Below are 20,491 nucleotides of genomic sequence, written 5' to 3'. Positions count from 1 at the left end.
CTTCTCCCTTCTCCTTCCTTCTTCTCCCTTCTCCTTCCTTCTTCTCCCTTCTCCTTCCTTCTTCTCCCTTCTCCTTCCTTCTTCTCCCTCTCCTTCCTTCTTCTCCCGTCTCCTTCCTTCTTCTCCCTTCTTCTCCCTTCTTCTTCCTTCTTCTCCCTTCTTCTTCTCTTCTTCCTTCTTCTCTCTTCTTCTTCTTCTTCAAGACCGGGTCTTGCTACATTTCCCAGGCTGGTTTCAAACTCCTGGGCTCAAGTAGTTCTCTTGCCTTGGCCCCCCAAAGTGCTAGTATTAAGGTGTGAGCCACCTGTGCTTGGCCAGTTTCCTGACCTTTTTGCATTTTGCTTTTAAATTTGGGCTTGCAAGCAATTAAACTATTCCAAGGAAACGTGTCAAGGAGTAGAAGAAGGAACACGTATCTTAGGTAGTTTTTTAGCAGTAGATCATGCCTGTAATGCAGCACTTTGAGAGTCCTGGGCATCAGGGTAAGACCTACCTCTCCATTTCTACCAAAAAAAAAAAAAAAGAAAGAAAGAAAACTGAATGTGGTGGCACCTGCCTCTAGTCCCAGCTACTGGAGAGGCTGAGGCCAGAGGATTGCATGAGCCCAGGAGTTTGAGGTTGCAGTGAGTCATGATTGTGCCACTGCACTCCAGCCTGAGCAACAGAGCAAGACCCTTTCTCAAAAAAAGAAAGAAATGCCTTAAAACAGTGAGTGCTCCACATATAAGTGAAATTATACAGTATTTTCTATCTGTGGCTGGCCTATTTCACTTAGCATAATGCCCCCAGACATTCATGTTGTCGCAAATGACAGAATTTCTTGTTCTTTAAAGACTGAATAATATTTCATTGTGTATGTGTACTACATTGTTTCGACCCATTCATAGGCACTTCGGTTATTACCATACCTTGGCTGTTGTGAATAATGCTGCAGTGAACATTGGAGTGCAAATATCTTTTCGACATACTGAATTTATTTCCTGTGGGTATATACCCAGTAGTGGGATTGCTAGATCATATTGTAGTTCTATTTTTAGTTTTTTGAGGAACTTCTATCCTGTTTTCCAAGATGGCTGTACTAATTTATAATACCACCAGCAGTGTATAAGGATTTCCTTTTCTCCACATCCATGCCAATACTTGTCTTTTATCTTTTTGGTAATAATCAGTCTAACAGTTGTGAAATTATATTTTACTGTGGTTTTAATTTACATTTCTCTTATGATTAGAGATGTTGAGCATTTTTTCATATATCTGTTGGCACTTGTATGCCTTCTTTTGAGAAATGACTGTTCAGGTTCTTTGCCCATGTTGAAATATAGTTATATGTGTTCTTGTTATTGAGTAGTTTGAGTTCCTTATATATTTTGGATATTGTTCCCTTTTCTGATGTATTATTTGCATGTATTTTCTCCTAGTCTGTGAGTTATCTGTTCACCCTATTGTGTCCTTTGCTGTGCAGAAGCTTTTTAGTTTGATGCAATCCCATTTATCTATTTTTGCTTTCACTGCCAATGATTTTGGGGTCACATCCAAGAAATCTCTGCCCAAACCAGTGTCAAGGAGCTTGCCCCCCTGTATTAGTCCGTTTTCACACTGCTATAAAGAACTACCTGAGACTGGGTAATTTATAAACAAAGGTTTTATTGACTCACAGTTTTGCATGGCTGACAAGGCCTCAGGAAACTTACAATGATGGCAGAAGGCGAAGGGGAAGCAAGGCACGTCTTACATGGCAGCAGGAAAAAGAAGAGTGAGAGGGGAACTTTCAAACACTTAAACCCTCAGATCTTGTGAGAACTCACTATCATGAGAACCAGCATGTAGGAAACTGTCCCCATGATCCAGTCACCTCCCACCAGGTCCTTCCCTCAACAAGTGAGGATTACAATTCAAGATGAGATTTGGGTGGGGACACGGAGCTAAACCATATCATACTCTGTTTTCTTCTAATAGTTACAGAGTTTCAGGTCTAACACGTAAGTCTTTAAGCCATTTTGAGTTTATTCTTCTATAGGAGTGAGATAAGGGTCCATTTTCATTCTTCTGTATGTGGCTACCCAATTTTTCCAACCGTTTATTGAAGAGACTGTCCTTTCCCCATTGTCTGTTGTGGGCAACTTTGTTGAAAATCAATTAAGCTTAGATGTGTGGGTTTATTTCTGGGCTTTCTATCCTAATCCACTGGTTGATATGTCTGTTTTTGTACCAGTACCATGCAATTTTGATTACTGTAGCTTTGCAATATATTTTGAACTCCTGTAGAGTGATGCCTCCAGCTTTTGTTCTTTTTGGTCAATACTGGTTTAGCTCTTTGGAGTCTTTTGTGGTTCCATGCAAATTTTAAGATTTTTTTTTTCTATTTTTGTGAAGAATGAGGTTGGAATTTTGATGGTCAATTGCATTGGATCTGTAGATCACTTTGGGTAGTATGGACATTTTGACAGTATTTTTATTCTTCCAATTCATGAACATGGGATATCTTTCCATTTATTCATGCTATCTTCTATGTCTTTCATCAGTGTTTTATAGTTTTTATTATACAGACATTTCTCTTTTTAAAATTGATTCTCAGGTATTTTATTTTTTGATGCTAATGTAAATGGATTTCTTTTTAAATTTTAATTTTTTATTTCAGTAGCTTTCGGGGTATAAGCAGTTTTTGGTTACATGGATGAATTGTATAGTGGTGAAGTCTGGGATTTTAGCGTGCCTGTCACCAAGCTAGTGGACATTATACCCAATAAGTAGTTTTTCATCCCTTACCCTCCTCCTGCCTTCCTCCTTCTGAGTCTCCAATGTCCATTATACCACTCTTTACACCTTTGCATACAAGTGAGAACATGCGATATTTGATTTTTGATTCCCGAGTTATTTCCCTTAGAATAATGGCCTCCACTTCTGTCCAAGTTGTTACAAAAGACATTATTTTGTTCTTTTTTATGGATGAATCGTATTCCGTGGTGTATATATACACATCACATTTTCTTTATCCACTGATTGGTTGATGGGCACTTAGGTTGATTCTGTATCTGTGCAGTTGTGAATTGTGCTGCAGTAAGCATAAACATGCAGGTGTCTTTTTGATACAGTGATGTATTTTCCTTTGGATAAATACCCAATAGTGGGATTGGTGGATTGAAGGATAGATTTACTTTTAGTTCTTTGAGAAATCTTCATACTGTTTTCCGTAGAGGTTGTACTAATTTACATTCCTACCAGCATTGTATAAACATTCCCTTTCACGACATCCATACCAACAATCTGTTGCTTTTTGACTTCCTAATAATGGCCATTCTGGCTGGGATAAGATGGATGGAATCTCATTGTGGTTCAATTTGCATTTCTCTTATCATTAGTTGTGTTGAAATTTTTTATATATATTTTGGCTGGTTGTATACCTTCTTTTGGGAAATGCCTGTTCATGTCTTTTGCTCACTTTTTTCTTGCTGATTTTTTTGTGTTCCTTGTAGATTCTAGATATTAGTCATTTATTGGATGCATAATTTGCAAATATTTTATCCCATTCTACAGGTTATTTGCTTATTCTGATGATTTCCTTTTACTGTGCAGAAGCTGCTTAGTTTATTTCCCATTTATTTTTGTTTTTGTAGCATTTGCTTTTGGAGTCTTAGTCACAATTTCTTTGCCTAGTCCAATGTCCAGAAGAGGTGTTCATGTACATTTTTGTAGATTTAGGTCTTAGATTTAAGTCTTTAGTTCATCCTTTTTTCTTCTTCTTCTTCTTTTTTTTTTTTTGTTGAGATGGAGTCTTGCTCTGTTGCCTGGACTGGAGTGCAGTGGCGCTATCTTGGCTCACTGCAGCCTCTGCCTCCCGGGTTCAGACAATTCTCCTACATCAGCCTCTTGAGTAGCTGGGACTGCAAGGCGTGTGCCACCACACCTGGCTAATTTTTGTATTGTTGGTAGAGATAGGGTTTCACCATGTTTGCCAGGCTGGTCTTGAACTACTGACCTCAAGTGATCCGCCTGCCCCGGAGTCCCAAAGTGCTGGAATTACAGGCATGAGCCACCATGCTTGGCCTTGTCTTTAGTTCATCTTGAGTTGATTTTTGTAAATGGTGAGAGATAGGAATCCAGTTTCATTCTTTTACATGTGGCTGTCCAATTTTCCCAGCACCATTTACGGAATAGGGTAGGGTATCTTTTCCCCAGTTTATGTTTTTGTATGCTTTGTTGAAGGTTAGTTGGTTGTAAGTATTTGACTTTATTTCTGGGTTCTCTTTTCTGTTCCATTGGTCTGTGTATCTGCTTTTATACCAGTGCCATGCTGTTTTGGTTACTATAGCCTTGTAATATAATTTGAAGTTGATTAATGTGATGTCTCCACATTTGTTCTTTTTGCTTAGGATTACATTGGCTATGTAGGCTCTTTTTTGGTTCTGTATGAATTTTAGGATTTTTCTAATTCTATGAAAATGTTGGTATTTTGATAGGAATTGTATTAAATCTGTAGATTGCTATGGGCAGTATGGTCATTTTCAGTTTTGATTCTTCCATTCCATGAGCATAGGATGTATTTCCACTTGTTTGTGTCATCTGTGATTTTCTCAACAGTATTTTGTAGTTCTTGTAGAAATCTTTCACCTCCTTGCTTAAGTATATTCCTAGGTTTTTTTATTTTTGGGCGCAGTTGCTCATGCCTGTAATCCTAGCACTTTGGGAGCCTGAGATGGGCGGATCATGAGGTTGAGAGTTTGAGACCAGCTAGACCAACATGGGGAAATCCCTTCTCTACTAAAAATACAAAAATTAGCTGGATGTGGTGGCATGCACCTGTAATCCCAGCTACTCAGAAGGCTGAGGTGGGAGAATCACTTAAACCTGGGAGGCAGAGGTTGCAGTGAGCCGAGATCACGCCACTGCACCCATCCTGGGTGACAGAGCGAGACCTGTCTTCTTTAAAAAAAAAAAAAAAAAAAAAGGTTGAGTTCTTGAGTTGATTCTCAGCTTGATAGCTGTTTGTGTATAGCAGTGCTACTGATTTGTGTACATTGATTTTGTAACTTGAGACTTTACTGAATTCATTTATTAGTTCTGAGAGTCTTTTGGAGAAGGCTTTAGGGTGTCTAGGTGTAAGATCATATTATCAGCAAATAGAGATAGTTCGTTTCCTCTTTTCCAGTTTGGATGCCCTTTTTTTTTTATTTCTCTTGTCTGATTGCTCTGGCTATGACTTCCAGGACTATGTTGAATAGAAGTGGTAAAAAATGGGCATCTTTGTCTTGTTCCAGTTCTTAGGTGGAATGCTTTCAACTTTTCCCCATTCTTTATGATGTGGGTTTGTCATAGATGGCTCTTGTTTTTTTCAGGTGTGTTCCTTTGATGCCTAGTTTGTTGAGGGTTTTTATCATAAAAGGATGCTGGATTTTATCAAGTGCTTTTTCTGTGTCTTTTGAGATGACCATATTGTTTTTGTTTTTAATTTTATGTGGTGAATCACATTTATTGACTTGCATATGTTGAACCATCCCTGCATCCTTGGGATGAAACCCACTTGATTGTGGTTAATTACTATTTTTTGATGTGCTGTTGGGTTCGGTTTGTTAGTATTTTTGTTGAGAATTTTTGCATCTGTATTCATCAGGGATATTGGTCTGTAGTTTTCTTTTTTCTTTCTTTGTTTGATATATTCTTTCCTGACTTTGGTATCAGGGTGATGCTAGCTTCATAGAATTAGTTAGGGAGGGTTCCATCTTCTCAGTCTTTTGGAATAGTTTCTGTAGAATTGGCACCAATTCTTCTTTGAATGTCTGGTAGAATTCGTCTGTGAATCCATCTGGCCCTGGGCTGTTTTGTTTTTGGCAGTTTTTAAATTATTGATTTAATCTCATTGCTTGCTATTGGTCTATTCAGGATTTCTATTTCTTCCTGATTCAAGCAAGGATGATTGTGTGTTTTTTGGATTTTATCCATTTCCTCTAGATTTTCTAGTTTGTGTGCATAGAGGTGTTCACAGTAGTCTTGAATGGTCTTTTATAATTCTTTGTGTCAGTCGTAATGTCTCCGTTTTCATTTCTAATTGAGCTTATTTGTATCTTCTCTCTTGGTTAATCTACCTAGTGGTGTCTCAGTTTTATGTATCTTTTCAAAGTACCAACCTTTTGTTTCATTGATACTTTGTATTTGTTTGTTCCTTTCAGTTTCATTTAGTTCTGCTCTGATCTTTTTTATCTCTTTTCATCTGCTAGCTTTAGGTTGGCATGTTCTTGTTTCTCTAGTTCATTGAGGTATGAAGATAGGTTGTCAGTTTGTGATCTTTCAGAACTTTTGATGTAGATATTTAGTGCTGTAATCTTAACTCTTAGTGCTGCTCTTGCTATATTCCAGGGGTTTCAGTAACTTGTATCACTGTTACCATTCATTTGGAATAAAAATTTAAATTCCATCTTTATTTCATTGTCAACCCAAAAGTCATTCAGGAGCAGGTTGTTTAATTTCTGTGTATTTGTATAGTTTTGAGGGTTCCTTTTGGAATTGATTTTTTGTCTTATTCTGCTGTGGTTTTATTTGATTTGTTTTTTACAAATATGTCTGTTTCGTGGTCTATTATATGGTCTATCTTGGAGAATGTTCTGTGTGCTGACGAGAAGAATGTATGTATTCTGTGGTTCTTGGGTAGACTGTTCTATAAATATCTGTTCAGTCCATTTGTTCTGGAATGCAGGTTAAGTCCAGTGTTTCTTTGTTGACTTTCTGCCTCAGTGATCTGTTTAGTGCAGCTAGTGAGGTATTGAAGTCTCCCATTATTATTGTGTTGCTGTCTGTCTCTTTTCTTAGCTCGAGTACTAGTTGTTTTATGAATCTGGGAGCATTGCAGTTAGGTGCATGTATATTTAGGTTTGTTATATCTTCTTGTTGAATTGATCCTTTTATCATTATATAATCGTGTCTTTTTGTTTTGTTTTTAACCGTTGTTGTTTTAAAGTCTTTTTTATCTGATATATGAATAGCTACTTCTGCTTGCTTTTGGCTTCCATTTGCCGGAAATCTCTTTTTTCACTCCTTTATCTTGAGTCTTTAAGAATCCTTACATGTTAGGTGTGTCTTCTGAAGACAGCAGCTACTCAGTTTGTGATTTTTTTTTAATCCATTCAGCCAGTGTATGTCTTTCAAGTGGAACATTTAGACCATGTACATTCAACATTAATATTGAGATGTGAGATACTATTCCAGTCATACTGTTGATTGTTACATAGTGACTTTGTTTTCTTCCTTGTGTTATTGTTTCACAAGCCCTGTGAAGTTTATACTTTCAGGAGTTTCTGTTCTTTTGCACATCAACCTTTTGTTTCAAGAACTCCTTTTAGCATTTCTTGTAAGCAGGCCTATTATTGACAAGCTTCTTTAGCATTTCCTTTTCTGAGAGACTTTATTTCTCCTTCACTTAAGAAAGTTAGTTTTTTTTTTGTTTGCTTTGTTTTGTGTTTTTTTTTTTTTTTTGCTAGATACAAAATTCTTCACTGACAGTTATTCTGTTAAAGAGTAAAGATAGGACCCCAAGCCCTTCTGGCTTGTAAGGTTTCTGCTGAGAAGTCTGCTGTTAGTCTGATAGGTTTTCCTCTACAGGTTACCTGATGCGTTTGTCTAACTGCTCTTAGACTTCTTTCTTTCACATTGACTTTAGATAATCTGATGACTATATGATGTCCTTTTTGCAGTGAATCTCCCAGAAGTTCTTTGAGCTTCTTGTATCTCTAGCAAGACCAGGGAAATTTTCCTCAGTTATTCCCTCAAATAGGTTTTCCAAATTTTAACTTTTCCTTCTCCCTCAGGAACACCTATGATTCTTAGGTTTGGCTGTTTTACATAATCGCATATATTTTGGAGACTGTTCATTTCTTTTCATTATTTTTATCTGATGAGGTTAACCTGAAAGTCTTGTCTTCGAGCTCTGAAATTATTTTTTTCTACCTGGTCTAGTCTGTTGTTAAAACTTTCTACCACATTTTGTAATTCTCGATATAGGTCTTTTATTTCCAAAAGTTCTGATTGGCTTTGCTTTAAAATATTTATCTCTTTAGAAAATTTTTCCTTCATATTCTGAACTGTTATTTAAAATTTTTTCTGTTGCATTTTTACCTTGTTTCTCTTTGAGTAAATTCACAATTGACTTTTTGAATTATGTTATTATTGAGATGGAGTCTTGCTATGTCGCCCAGGCTGGAGTGCAGTGGCACCATCTTGGCTCAACCTCCGCCTCCTGGATTCAAATGATTCTCCTGACTCAGCCTCCTGAGTAGCTGGGACTACAGGCACGTGCCACCATGCCCAGCCAAATTTTGTATTTTTAGTGGAAATGGTGTTTCACCATGTTGGCCAGGCTGGTCTCTATCTCCTGACCTCAAATGATCCTCCCACCTTGGCCTCCCAAATTGCTGGGATTATAGGCATGAGCCACTGTGCCTGGCCACTTCTAATTATTTTTGAATTTATTTTTGATTCAACTGTGTCTTTTCATTTCTTACCTTCCCCCGGCCCTCCTCACCCCCACTACTCCAGGATGTAACTTTAATGTTTATGGTTTATTGTCACCCAACTTTGGCTCTAGGTGCTTTCTGTGGTGAAAACTCTATATTAGAGTTTCTTGGTTACAGAGAATCTTTGTGTAGTGGCTTTCTCAGATGCTGGTTGTAGTAGCATTGTGCAGGGTGTGTGAGCAGGCTTACTATCTCCAGTGGAGCTGGAGAATGGCAGAGGTCTCTTGAAGCTTATCTTGTTCCCCAGTGGTGTGCATTTAAAAATTTTCTTGGCCGGGCGCGGTGGCTCAAGCCTGTAATCCCAGCACTTTGGGAGGCCGAGATGGGCGGATCACTAGGTCGGGAGATCGAGACCATCCTGGCTAACACGGTGAAACCCTGTCTCTACTAAAAAGTACAAAAAGCTAGCCAGGTGTGGTGGCGGGCGCCTGTAGTCCCAGCTACTCAGGAGGCTGAGGCAGGAGAATGGTGTGAACCTGGGAGGCGGAGCTTGCAGTGAGCTGAGATCTGGCCACTGCACTCTAGCCTGGGCGACAGAGCGAGACTCCATCTCAAAAAAAAAAAAAAAAAAATTATCCTCTAATACTTTATTCACTGAATTGAATAGTTTAGGCTTGAGGCTGGTGGGAGGTACCCACAGGTATGGCCAAAGGAAGTAATATCCCAGTGGTGGGCAAAGTTCCCAGCCTTGGCAGAGGCTCCTAGGGAAGCTCTCAGTGAAATGCACTGAAGTCTTTTCAAGGGGAAGGAAAGAAACCACCAAAGTTGTCTTTCAGGCTGATAGGAAAACATTCACCTCCCAGTCACACTCCTCACCAGATGTTCCAGCTATTCATATCAGACAGGCATCTCTTTTCATCTGCAGGATTGTGATGTTCCATGTAAAGAGGGATTATGACTCTACCTCTCATGGAGGCCTGAATCTGGAGGGCACACCTGTAGGGATGCAGTTACGCCAAAGTGTTCCAGGAAGAGTATCTACAGATGCACCCATGCCAGGCTCCCGTGGGAGAGGCCCCAGCTGTGTCTGCAATGATGGGCGAGAGGAGAAGAAATCCCCTTCTTCTAGACCCTTCATGAGCACCAGGGCCGCCTGACTTTGGGGTAGAGCCAAACAAACTTTCCCCACTGAGCTTAGCACTGCACATGTTTCTCTTCTAAAAGAACCTTCCCCACAAGTGGAAAGTTAAAGGACCTGAGGCCTGCAGTTTGGTTCCTTTTGTCTCATGAGGTGCTCCCTTAATGTAGTACACCCCCCCACCCTGCCCCTTCCCTTAGGAGTAGCAGTCCCTGAGGGCCAGACTATTGTGGAGCTTGCTGCTCTTCTGGATGTAGCTGCTCAGTGAGGTTGCCACACTCCAGGCTGGTGCTGGGGAATGTGTGCAAGGGATTCAGTGATGTGACCTGTCCTCTAGTCTCCCGGCAGCGGGTACCAGCACCAGCTCTGATGGGGGTGGGAAGGGAGTTACGTAGACTATGAGATTTCCTTGGTTATCTCAAGGAAATCTCCTTGAGATTTGTGTTGGCTTTCTCAAATGCCAGCTTGTGTTGGCTTTCTCAGATGCCAACTGTAGTAGTAATGTACTGGGCACGTGGACAGACTCAAGATCTTCTGGTTAGCCAGGGTGATACAGGCAATGACGATAGCTGAGGTCATGCAAAAAATTTCTCCTTCCTGAGGGTGGTGTTATTGTCCCTGCAGATGTTGTAATGGGCTGTGCTGGTTGGCCTCAAGAGGTGATGCTTGCAAAATAACACCAACTATGGTGGTAGTGGTGGGATTTGTGCTTGCCTTATGTTACCCAAGGTACTCTGGTGTCTCAGGTAATAGGTGGGGCTATGGGCTTCCCAAAGTCCCAGTCTGTTGTGTTATGCTGCCAGGGCTAGTGAAGGGACAAAGCCAGATAGGGGCCGAGTCAGGCAAGTCTGCATTCTGGCTCTTGACATGTGGGCGCAAGCAGTGGCCCCAGTAGGGGTCAGAGGGCAGTTCCGTGGCTGTCAGGATAGTGTTACAGGGTAGATGGAGCACAGCTGCCTCTGATGCACAGAATAATCCGCATGGGGCATCGGGTGTAGCAAATGGCAGTAAGGCCCACTCAGCTCCCACGGACTTGGCAAGAAAGGTCTCATACACAGTGTTCTGCTAGCAGCAGCCAGTTGGGTTGCAGGCAGCCAGCAGTTAGAACTCAGAACTGCCCCAGGCTATAAGCCTTCCCAGCCAAGACAGAAACCACAGTTTTCAGGCCATATCCCTCCAGGTCTGCCTGCAAAGCAGGGACACCCAGCTCCTGCACCTGTGGCTATAGCACACTTCTCACTTGCCCCTCTGTTCTGGCCAAGGGGGTCCATCTGCACTCAAGATTATATCACGAGTCTCAGTTGGGAGCATCTCTCAACCTGTGACCTCTGCCTGAATTAGCTGGCAGTCTTCCCTGAGATAGGATCAGGAATGGCTTCCCTCCAGGCCTGCTGGAGTCTGGGAATGGATGTAAAGCATGTCCTGATGCCGTTTCTCCTCATGTTCTCCCCACTGCTCATTAAGTCGGCTCCAGCACTGGGTAGCATTAAGGCATTCTCCTGTGGCCTGGATTGGGTTAAGGTATTTTATGCCTGGGTAGGGTTAAGGCAGTTCCCACTGGCCTGACTCCCTAGTGGGAGTATGTATCATGTAGGAAACCTGTCTCCCACTCAAGCGCTATAGACACAGTTTTCTACCTGGTTCATGGTGTAGGCTGCTGCCCACCACTTCTTTCAAAAGGCCTGCGGTTTCTTTCAGTTTTTCTGTTACGTTCCTGTGTTGCTTCTAGGAAAGAAGTTCACAACTTGAATTTCTACACATGATTTTATTTTTCCAAGTGGGAGGGTTATGTTAATCCCTTTAATCTACCATCTTGGAGAAAGAAAAAATGAATTGTTTTCTTAATAGCTTTTTTAGATAGTTTGTTGTTAGTGTATAGAAATGCTACTGATTTTTAGAGGTTAATCTTGTGTCCTGCAACTTTACTGAATTTGTTTACAACTTTACTGAATACTATTCTGTTTTTGTTGAAGTGTTTAGGATTTTCTCTATATAAGAGCATGTCATCAGCAGAGACAGTTTGACTTCATTGTTTCCTATTTGGATGCCTTTTGTAGATAGTACCTGACTTAGAGAATGTTTTGGCTTACATTTTTTTGACTTTCTGATGGTGCAAAAGCAATACATATTCAGTAGCAACAGTACTTCAAGTACCTGTACAACCATTCTGGTTTTCACCTTCAATACAGTATTCAATAAATTACATGAGATATTCAACACTTTATTCTAAAATAGATGCTTTTGCTCATGTGTGGCTTAATGTAAGTGTTCTGAACGTGTTTAAGGTAGGTTAGGCTGAGCTGTGATGTTCAGTAGGTTAAGTACAGTAAATGCATTTTTGGTTTATGGTATTTTCAGTTTATGATGGGTTTATTGGGACATAAGCCCATCATAAGTCAAGGAGCATCTCTAGTTCCTTCTCTTGCCTAATTGCTTTGGCTTGGCCATCCAGTACTATGTTGAATAGAAATGGTGAGAGTGGGCATCCTTGTCTCGTTCCTGGTCTTAAAAGGAAAAGCCTTTAACTTTTCACCATTGAGTATGGTGTTAGCTATAGACTTATTATATATGACCTTTATTGTGTTGAGTAATGTTCTTTCTATACCCTATTTGTTGAGCGTTTTTGTCATGAAAGGATATTGTATTTTGTCCAATGCTTTTTAAAGTATCTTTGGGATGATCCTTCATTCTTTTTGTCTTTGATTCTTGTAATATGGTGAATCACATTTATTGATGCATGTCTATTGAATCAGCCTTACATCCCAGGGATAAATCCCACTTGATCATGGTGCATGATCCTTTTACTGAACTGTTGAATATGATTTGCTAGTATTTTGTTGCGGGATGAGTATTTCTTTGTATCAGCAGGTCCTTGGCATCAGTAGCAGATATATTCTAGTGGTCATCATAGTAGCCAGCACTTACTGTGTGTTTCAGTTACCATGCTAAGTGCTTTACATGAAATATTTTATTGATGTTCTTAACAGACCTCTAAAGGTAGTATCATAATCCTCTTTTTATAGATGAGAAAACAAGCATAAAGTTCAAGTAATTTGCATGACATCACATAATACAACTTTCCCTTATCCTACCAGAAGGGAAGAATGAGAATTAGTGAACCAGTAGTTCAGACTGAGATGACTGAGTTGAGTTAAGGGAATATGAGATTTGTACCTTTCTAAAGTAATCTTATGTGTTAACTTAATTATAGCTTGGTTGGCTGGCACTAAAACTGAGGCATAAATAGAGTTGTTTTTAATAGCTCTTCTATTTCACCTTGCTCTCAGTGTGTACCTGGGACCTAAGTGCTGGATTCTAGCTTGTAGGGGTAGCTCTGGTCTTTTTCAATCAAGACCCCTATTCTCTGCCCAAAGGTTGATTAGATTTTCTGATGAGAAAAATGCTAAGGGATTAAAGGATAGGTTAATTTCAGAAATGTGTCTTGGTGCAATTGCTCTCTCACTCATCTGGTATGATCTTTTAAAAATGCATGTACAGTTAGGATCATGTGTGGGACAAAGAGTTTTTACCAGAGAGAGAATATATATGCAACTAGCGTCATAACCATAAATTATTTCTCTTTGCCCCTCTTTAACATTTACTATTGAAGTTGAACTTTTGAGGGCTCAATAAAGCAATAAAAAACATTTCTTAGGAGAGAGAGAGGAGTTATCACAATGTATATATTCAAAATTTCCAGTAGCAGAAAACTTTATTGTTTTTGACACCCAGGTTAACTCTAAGCAGTACATATGAAGTATATTTAGGAGATCATTCAGTTGCTCTAGCAAAGGAAGAAAAATAAAACTATAACTGATGTACACTCACAGAAAGACAAATATTGCATATTCTCATTCATATGTGGTAGCTAAAAAAGTGGATTTCATGAAGATAGAAAATAGATTGGTGATTACCAGAGGCCAGGAAGGGTAGGGGGAAGGGAGATGAAGACAGGTTGATTAATGGATATGAGTATACACTTAGATAGAAGAAATAAGAACTGGCTGGGCGTGATGACTCACACCTGTAATCCCAGTACTTTGGGAGGCTGAGGCAGGTGGATCACTTTAGGTCAGGAGTTCGAGACCAGCCTGGCCAACATGGTGAACCCTGTCTCTACTAAAAATACAAAAATGAGCCAGGCGTGGTGACACACACCTGTAATCTCAGCTACTCGGGAGGCTGAGGCAGGAGAATCACTTGAGCATGGGAGGTGGAGGTTGCAGTGAGCCAAGATTGCACCACTGCACTCCAGCCTGAGTAACAGAGCGAGACTCCATCCCAAAAAAGAAGAAGAGGAAGAAGTAAGACCTGATGTCTGATAAATCAGTAGGGTGGCTGTAGTTAACATTAATTGATTGTATATTTCAAAATAGCTAAGAAGAGAATAATTGGAGTATTCCCAGTATAAACAAAAGATAAATAAAGTTTGAGGATATCAAATTTTTCATTTGATTATATGAATGGATTAAATTATCACATGTATCCTGAAAATATGTACATCTAATATGTATCAATAAAAAAAAATAGCAAAAGTTTAAAAAATCTATAACTGGCTTAAACTAGAGAGATTTATTTCTCTGTCAGGTAGAAGCCCAAGCTGATGGGTGGGTCAGAGATATAAACAGCTCTGTTCGACAAGGTCATTCAGATGTTGAGGTTCCTTCTAATCCTGTTTTTCCGGTATTTTCCTAGGGTATTACCCTCAGCTATTTATGGTTAAGCAAGATCACCACCACCATATCTGTCTTAAATCTGCAATAAGAGAGGAACAATGAATGGTGGGCAAGCAGGTTTCTTTCAAAGACATGACCCAGAAGTGGCACACATCACTCCTGCTCACATCCCATTGGTTACACTGTAGTCACATGGCCACAGGTAGCTCATGAATCTGGAAAGGTAGTCTGTGGCTGGGCAGACATGAGTAGATACTGTAAAGATCTATTACTGTAAAGGATGAGGGGAGAATGAATATTAGGGGATCATTAGCAGTTTTCACTACAGAAGTTTATTTATAATTTTTGTCAGCCTATCTCGCAGTCAATTAAAAGAGTTGTTAGAGAATAGCCATACCAAAGGACTTTGTAGTATCAGGTCAGTAGCATACTAAAATATAGTAGAATAGATTTCACTAGTGATTTAAATTCATTTTCAGAAACAAAGCACAAAACTGAATGTTCGAGAATTTGATGAGATCCCTTCAAACTGTGTTAAAGTTGCTGGATATATGAGCTAATAATTATTTATTTTGTTCTTATATTTTAGGCCTCAACTCCATATAGCATAGATTCAGATTCTTTGGGAATGGAGTGTATTATTTCGGGAAGTGCCTCTCCAACTCTGGCAATCAACACTGTGACTAACAAAGTAATTTCATTTTTTTAAACATTATTGAAATGTCATTGAGTAGTACATTTAATTTGCCTTTGTAGTAATGATAGAATCCTGTATGGTTCAGTTTAAAGATTATATATATTTGTTTACCCTATACATGGTAGCTTGAAGGCTAAATTCAGAATGTTTTGAGGTATGCACAAATTAGAACAAAATACCTCTCAGGAGAAATTAGAAGGTGCTTATTGAGAAGTTCTATACTTGTTTAAAAATTCTTGGCTCTCTCAGTTCCCATTGGTAGAATTTGTGAGCCAGCATTTTATTGAATCAGTTTGTTTCAAAATCATTAATTACCTCTCCAAATATGCGGTTGAAAAAAAGATTGTCAAATTCTGATGAGTTAATAGTCAAGTAAAATAATAATTGGACAGCCTCATAGAGTTCACTGGGATGGTGGTCTACCTATTTTCATGATACTCAAGTCTAGGAATATAGCCAGGAACAGTATATGGTCGTTTGCTACATTTTGATGTTGAGTCACAACTTTGTGATGGGTCATTATATACCTAGTGGGATACAGGTATATATCTGTCTCTTCTTTATAAGACACTTTCTTAACGTTACATCTCAAAACGCTAAAAAGGTTCTGGGAGGTTCATGAATCCAGTTTTGTTCATCTGTTTTCTTACCTACTAGACCATGAGTACTCCAGAGCCATACATCTCCCATACTTACGCTTAGATTCTCTTTCAGTCTTGTTTTCATTTTCTCCCTCTAGATTTCACCCTCTTTTTCTCTCTCCCTCTCTCTGACTTTCATTCTCTCACTTCACGCGCACACGTAAATGTGAACACATACACATACACCATTGCACTAACATGGCACTCCTAGGATCCTTTTACTTGTAGAAAGATAATGATTAAACAGACGACAGATTATAATCAGAGTGACATAATTCAAATTTCCAGTTCAGAAAGGAAACTGGCAGCCTAGGCATAGAGGAATGATTCTTCCCACGTGGCAATCTGAAATCATTACATCACAGTCACTTAGAGGATTTATGGGGCAGTTGGGGGGTGGAGGGTGGTGGGGGGTGGGTCGTGGTAGTGGTGGTAATCCCAGGATTCCATTGCAGTTCTACCAAATCAGTTATTGTGTCATGATGAGTAGGGCCCAGAAATATGTACTTTAAAGAATGATCTCTAATGGTGACCAGCTAGATAAGAATTTCTGGTGAAGTGGATGGGTTAGAATCAGAAATACCTAATACTGCTCTGTGCAGTAGTCTAAGTGGTGATGAGGACCTAAACATAGATGATAGTGTGGTTACTAGGAAACAATTAGGAAGTAGTAATGCTGGGACTTTATGACCAAATAATGTGGATGTCAAAGGAACTGGAGGTTTTGGATTTCTGCATCCAGATATGACAGACTACTAGTATTAGATTATCCTTTCTGCCTATCTGTGTAAAATACCAGACAGACATAGCCACACACCTCTCCCTACCACCTCTTTGATTAAAAAAGAAGAAGAAGGAGGTATTGGAAACTAGGACAGCCAGGACTTCAGGGGTCAGGAGCCCAGAGAAGAGGTAAACACATTGAGATAAGCTTTGTACATTTTCCTTTGGTACATTTCCCAATTCTCAGTGCATGGCGTAGGGGGGCTACACAGGGAGCAGTAGCATAGAGCACTCATTAAACCAGGGAGACAAAAATTGGAGTTTGGAGTTACCGAACAGCCAGGGCTTGCAGAGCCGAGATCCTGAGGAATCTCGGGTTAATTCAACTTTTTTTTTTTTGAGACAGGATCTCACTCTGTCGCCCAGACTGGAGTGCAGTGGTGCGATCTTGACTCACTGCAACCTCCGCCTCCCGGTTTCTAGCAATTCTTTGCCTCAGCCTCCCAAGTAGCTTTACAGGTGCCCACCTCTGCGCCTGGCTAATTTTTGTATTTTCAGTAGAGATGGGGTTTCACCATGTTGGCCACGCTGGTCTCAAAACTCCTGACCTCGGGTAATCTGCCCGCCTTGGCCTCCCAAAGTGCTGGCATTACAGGTGTGAGCCACCACACCCGGCTGAGTTCAACTTTTTGTAAGCAGTATCCACTTAAGGCATTTGCCAACTCCTAATTGTGTATGCTAGGGCTCAGACACAAAGTAGTTTTTCGCTAGCCAAAATTCAACACTCTCACAGAACAGGAGGGACAAATATTGTAGTTTATGGTCTTCAAAGGAGGAGAGAGCCATGGTAATACACCGTAGGCTTTCAACTTGATATCTGAGAAGAATTTTGTTCTAAGAGTAAGTGCAAGCCAAGATAGATCAGCCTCAACAGTTACTAGAGTGGTATGCTAATATTCTTTCTGCCGAAAGAAAACGGAATTCTCTCTGGAGGAAGATAACATCATCCAGAGCTTCTGTAATTTTCAATAAGTGTAAGGTGTAGCATTCAGTCAAAATTTCCAGGTGTGCTAGGAGAGAGAGTTTGAAATAAGTAAATATGCAGTTGTGGGGAGACAGTATAAACATTGTTCGCAAAATAACTATAACTGATATGGTCAAGAAAATAGATGAGTTATAGAAAATTTACCAGAGAATTGGAATTTATATGGAAGAATCAAGAGGAAACTTGATTAAACCTGGCAGATGGGATTAATAGATCAGGCACGTCAGCGGAGAAATTTAATGAACTGGAAAATAGGTCTATAGAAAACGTGCAGATGGAAGCACAGAGAGAAGAAAAGATGGAAAATTCAGAAAAACTTGAGGTAAATGGGACATGGGGAAAAGGTCAAACAAGGTTGTTTTTAGTGTGCAGGAGGAGAGGAAAAAGGAATAAAGAAGATCATGGTAATATATTTAAGCATGCCTTTCTGTAACTCAGAACATGCAGACCAAATCAAAACAACAAACAACCTCATTTAAAGATATACAGTATTTGGGCTGGGTGTGGTGGCTCACCCCTTTAATACCAGCACTTTGGGAGGCTGAGGCGGGTGGATCACTTGAGGCCAGGTATTCAAGACATGCCTGGCCAACATGGCAAAAACCCATCTCTACTAAAAATATGAAGATACTATACTGTATCATGTATAAGAACTTTATTACTGTACGCTCCCATTTTTTTCTGTCTATGATAGAAACCCACAATACATATTTGTTATTTTTGCTTTAAACAGTCAATTACCATTTCAAGAGAATTAAATCAGAAAAAAAAAATGGCTTTACATTTACCCACATAGTTACCATTTCTGGTATTCTTTATTTCTTTGCGTAGATCTGGATTGCCACCAGCAACTTATACATTTATTAGTTTACTTGAAACTGTCCCCAAAGGTCACTAATGTTCTTTACTTTTTTACAGTAAACAACCCATAATGAGGAAAAAGTCACAACTGACCCAGAAATGATAGAGATGATAGAATTAGCTTAGAAAAGGACATTAAAGCAGTTATATCTGTATTTCATGGAGAAGCTAAAAGACACATTGAACAATCTGTGTAGACAGGTGGAATATAAACCCAAAGCAAACTCCTAGAGATAAAAATTGCAGTGTCTGAGTTGAAAACTACACTAGATGGGATTAATAACAGACTAAACAGAAGGAAAGATTAGTAAATTTGGAGATATAGCAAAAAAAGCTTTCAAAAATGAAACAACAGAAAGGTACTATTAAAGTTGATGAAAGAGAAATACAATTTGCTAATATCTGGAATGAAAAAAGGGGCTATATGGATTCTACAGAATTAAAAAGATAATGGAAGGATAGATATGAACATCTTACGTAAATAAAGTTGAAATTTTAGATGAAATAGACAAAATCGTAAAAAATGACTTATCAAAACTGGCACAAGAATAAATAGAAAACGTTAATACTTTTGTATATATTAAACCCATAATTAAAAATATTTGTTTATAGAAGACTTCAGGCCCAGCAAACTTCAAGGAATTCTTGTAATTATGTAATGAAAAAATAACATTTATCTTGTATAAACACTTCAAGAGAATTTTTAAAAAGAGGTAACATGTCCCAATTTATATTATGAAACCATCATAGCCTAAGTAGCAAAACCTGAAAAAAACTTTACAAGAAAGGAAATTTTCAGCCGGTCTCATGAGCATAGGTGTTAAAATCTTAAACAAAATGTTGTCTAATTTAATCCAGCAATACATAAAAAGGAACATCACACACACAGTTGTATTCTAGAAATGCAGGCTAGGTCTAGCACTAGGAAATCTATTGCTGTTGTTCTTCTGTTTGTAGTTAGAAGTGCTACATGTATACTCCACATTTTATGCGGATTATTACAAAGGCATACTCAGAGGTCATGACTTAATAAAACCCTTAGAAAGCTGTAAATAGGTGGAAATTTTTTTCAGTGTGATAAAGAATATCTACAAAGCATATAGCAAATGCTATATTAAATGGTGAAATACTGAAAACTTTCTCTTTGAGGTATGGAAGAAGAGAAAGATGTTTGCTGTCAGCACTTTTATTTGACATTGTGTTGGAGGTCCTTACCGGTTAGAAGTTACAAACAAGAAATAAAAAGCATAAAGTTTTGAAAGACAAAGTTGCCACTGATGATCACAGAAAATTGAACAGAATCTGTGGATAAAGCCTTAAAATTAATAAGTGAATTTAGCGAATTCTCTTCAGAAATCAATTTTATTTCTGCCTACTAGCCACAGATAGTTTGAAAATAAAATGTGAAAGGTAACACTTAAGTTAGCATTCAGAAACATCGAATACCTTGTCTTAAATGAAAGATGAACTCTACACAGAACACTACAAAAATTACTGAAAGAAAACGACATAAATAAATAGATTATATAATTTTCATGCAGAAGACTATTGTAAAGAAGTCAGTTTTTCCAGAGTTGCTATACAAATTTAATGTGATTCCAGTCCAGATGTTCTTTGTGGGAAGAGAGGCGATGGATGAAAAATAAGCTGATAGTAAAACAAAAATGAGAATCCAAATGACTAAAGTTAGCTAAAGAAAATATTGAAGGCTGGGTGCAGTGGCTGTAGTCCCAGCACTTTGGGAGGCTGAGGTGGGGGTAGATCATGAGGTCAGGAGTTTGAGACCAGCATGACCAACATAGTGAAACCCTGTCTCTACTAAAAATAACAAAAATTAGCCAGGCATGGTGGCGCGCACCTGTAATCCCAACTACTTGGGAGGCTGAGGCAGGACAATCGCTTGAACCCGGGAGACGGAGGTTGCAGTGACCTGAGATCGCACCATTGCACTCCAGCCTAGGCGACAAAGCAAGACTCTGTCTCAAAAAAAGAAAAGAAAATATTGAAGAAAAGGATAAAACATGGAGGATTTATACTTCCAAATATGTAAATGATAAAACAATAAAGCTCTGTTGCATGAAAAAAATGAATTTTAAAAAGGAAAGAAGGAAATATAAAGATTAAGAGTAGATATTAATGCAGTAGAAAACAAGGCCTTTTAAAAAGGTTATACACTATGTGATTCCATTTATACTTAGCTCAAAAATAGGAAAACCAATCAATAGTGATAGAAGTGGTTACCTGGGACAGGAGATACAGGATGGATAAT

At 39.0% G+C, this 20,491-nt stretch overlaps 1 protein-coding gene across 2 annotated transcripts in view; it reads left to right on the top strand.

Annotated features, from left to right (window-relative positions):
* The window catches only part of FOXJ3 (forkhead box J3), a 180,423-nt gene that overhangs the window by 137,063 nt on the left and 22,869 nt on the right, over positions 1-20,491 (top strand). For both annotated transcript variants that reach the window (XM_012001722.1, XM_012001723.1), the window contains one exon: positions 14,845-14,946. In XM_012001722.1, coding sequence (XP_011857112.1) covers positions 14,845-14,946 — 102 coding nt within the window. The remainder of the gene's footprint in view (positions 1-14,844; positions 14,947-20,491) is intronic.

This window comes from Mandrillus leucophaeus, unplaced genomic scaffold, assembly GCF_000951045.1.
Source record: "Mandrillus leucophaeus isolate KB7577 unplaced genomic scaffold, Mleu.le_1.0 Scaffold67, whole genome shotgun sequence".
Taxonomy (NCBI): domain Eukaryota; kingdom Metazoa; phylum Chordata; class Mammalia; order Primates; family Cercopithecidae; genus Mandrillus; species Mandrillus leucophaeus.
This window is presented reverse-complemented; position numbering and strand designations above follow the sequence as displayed.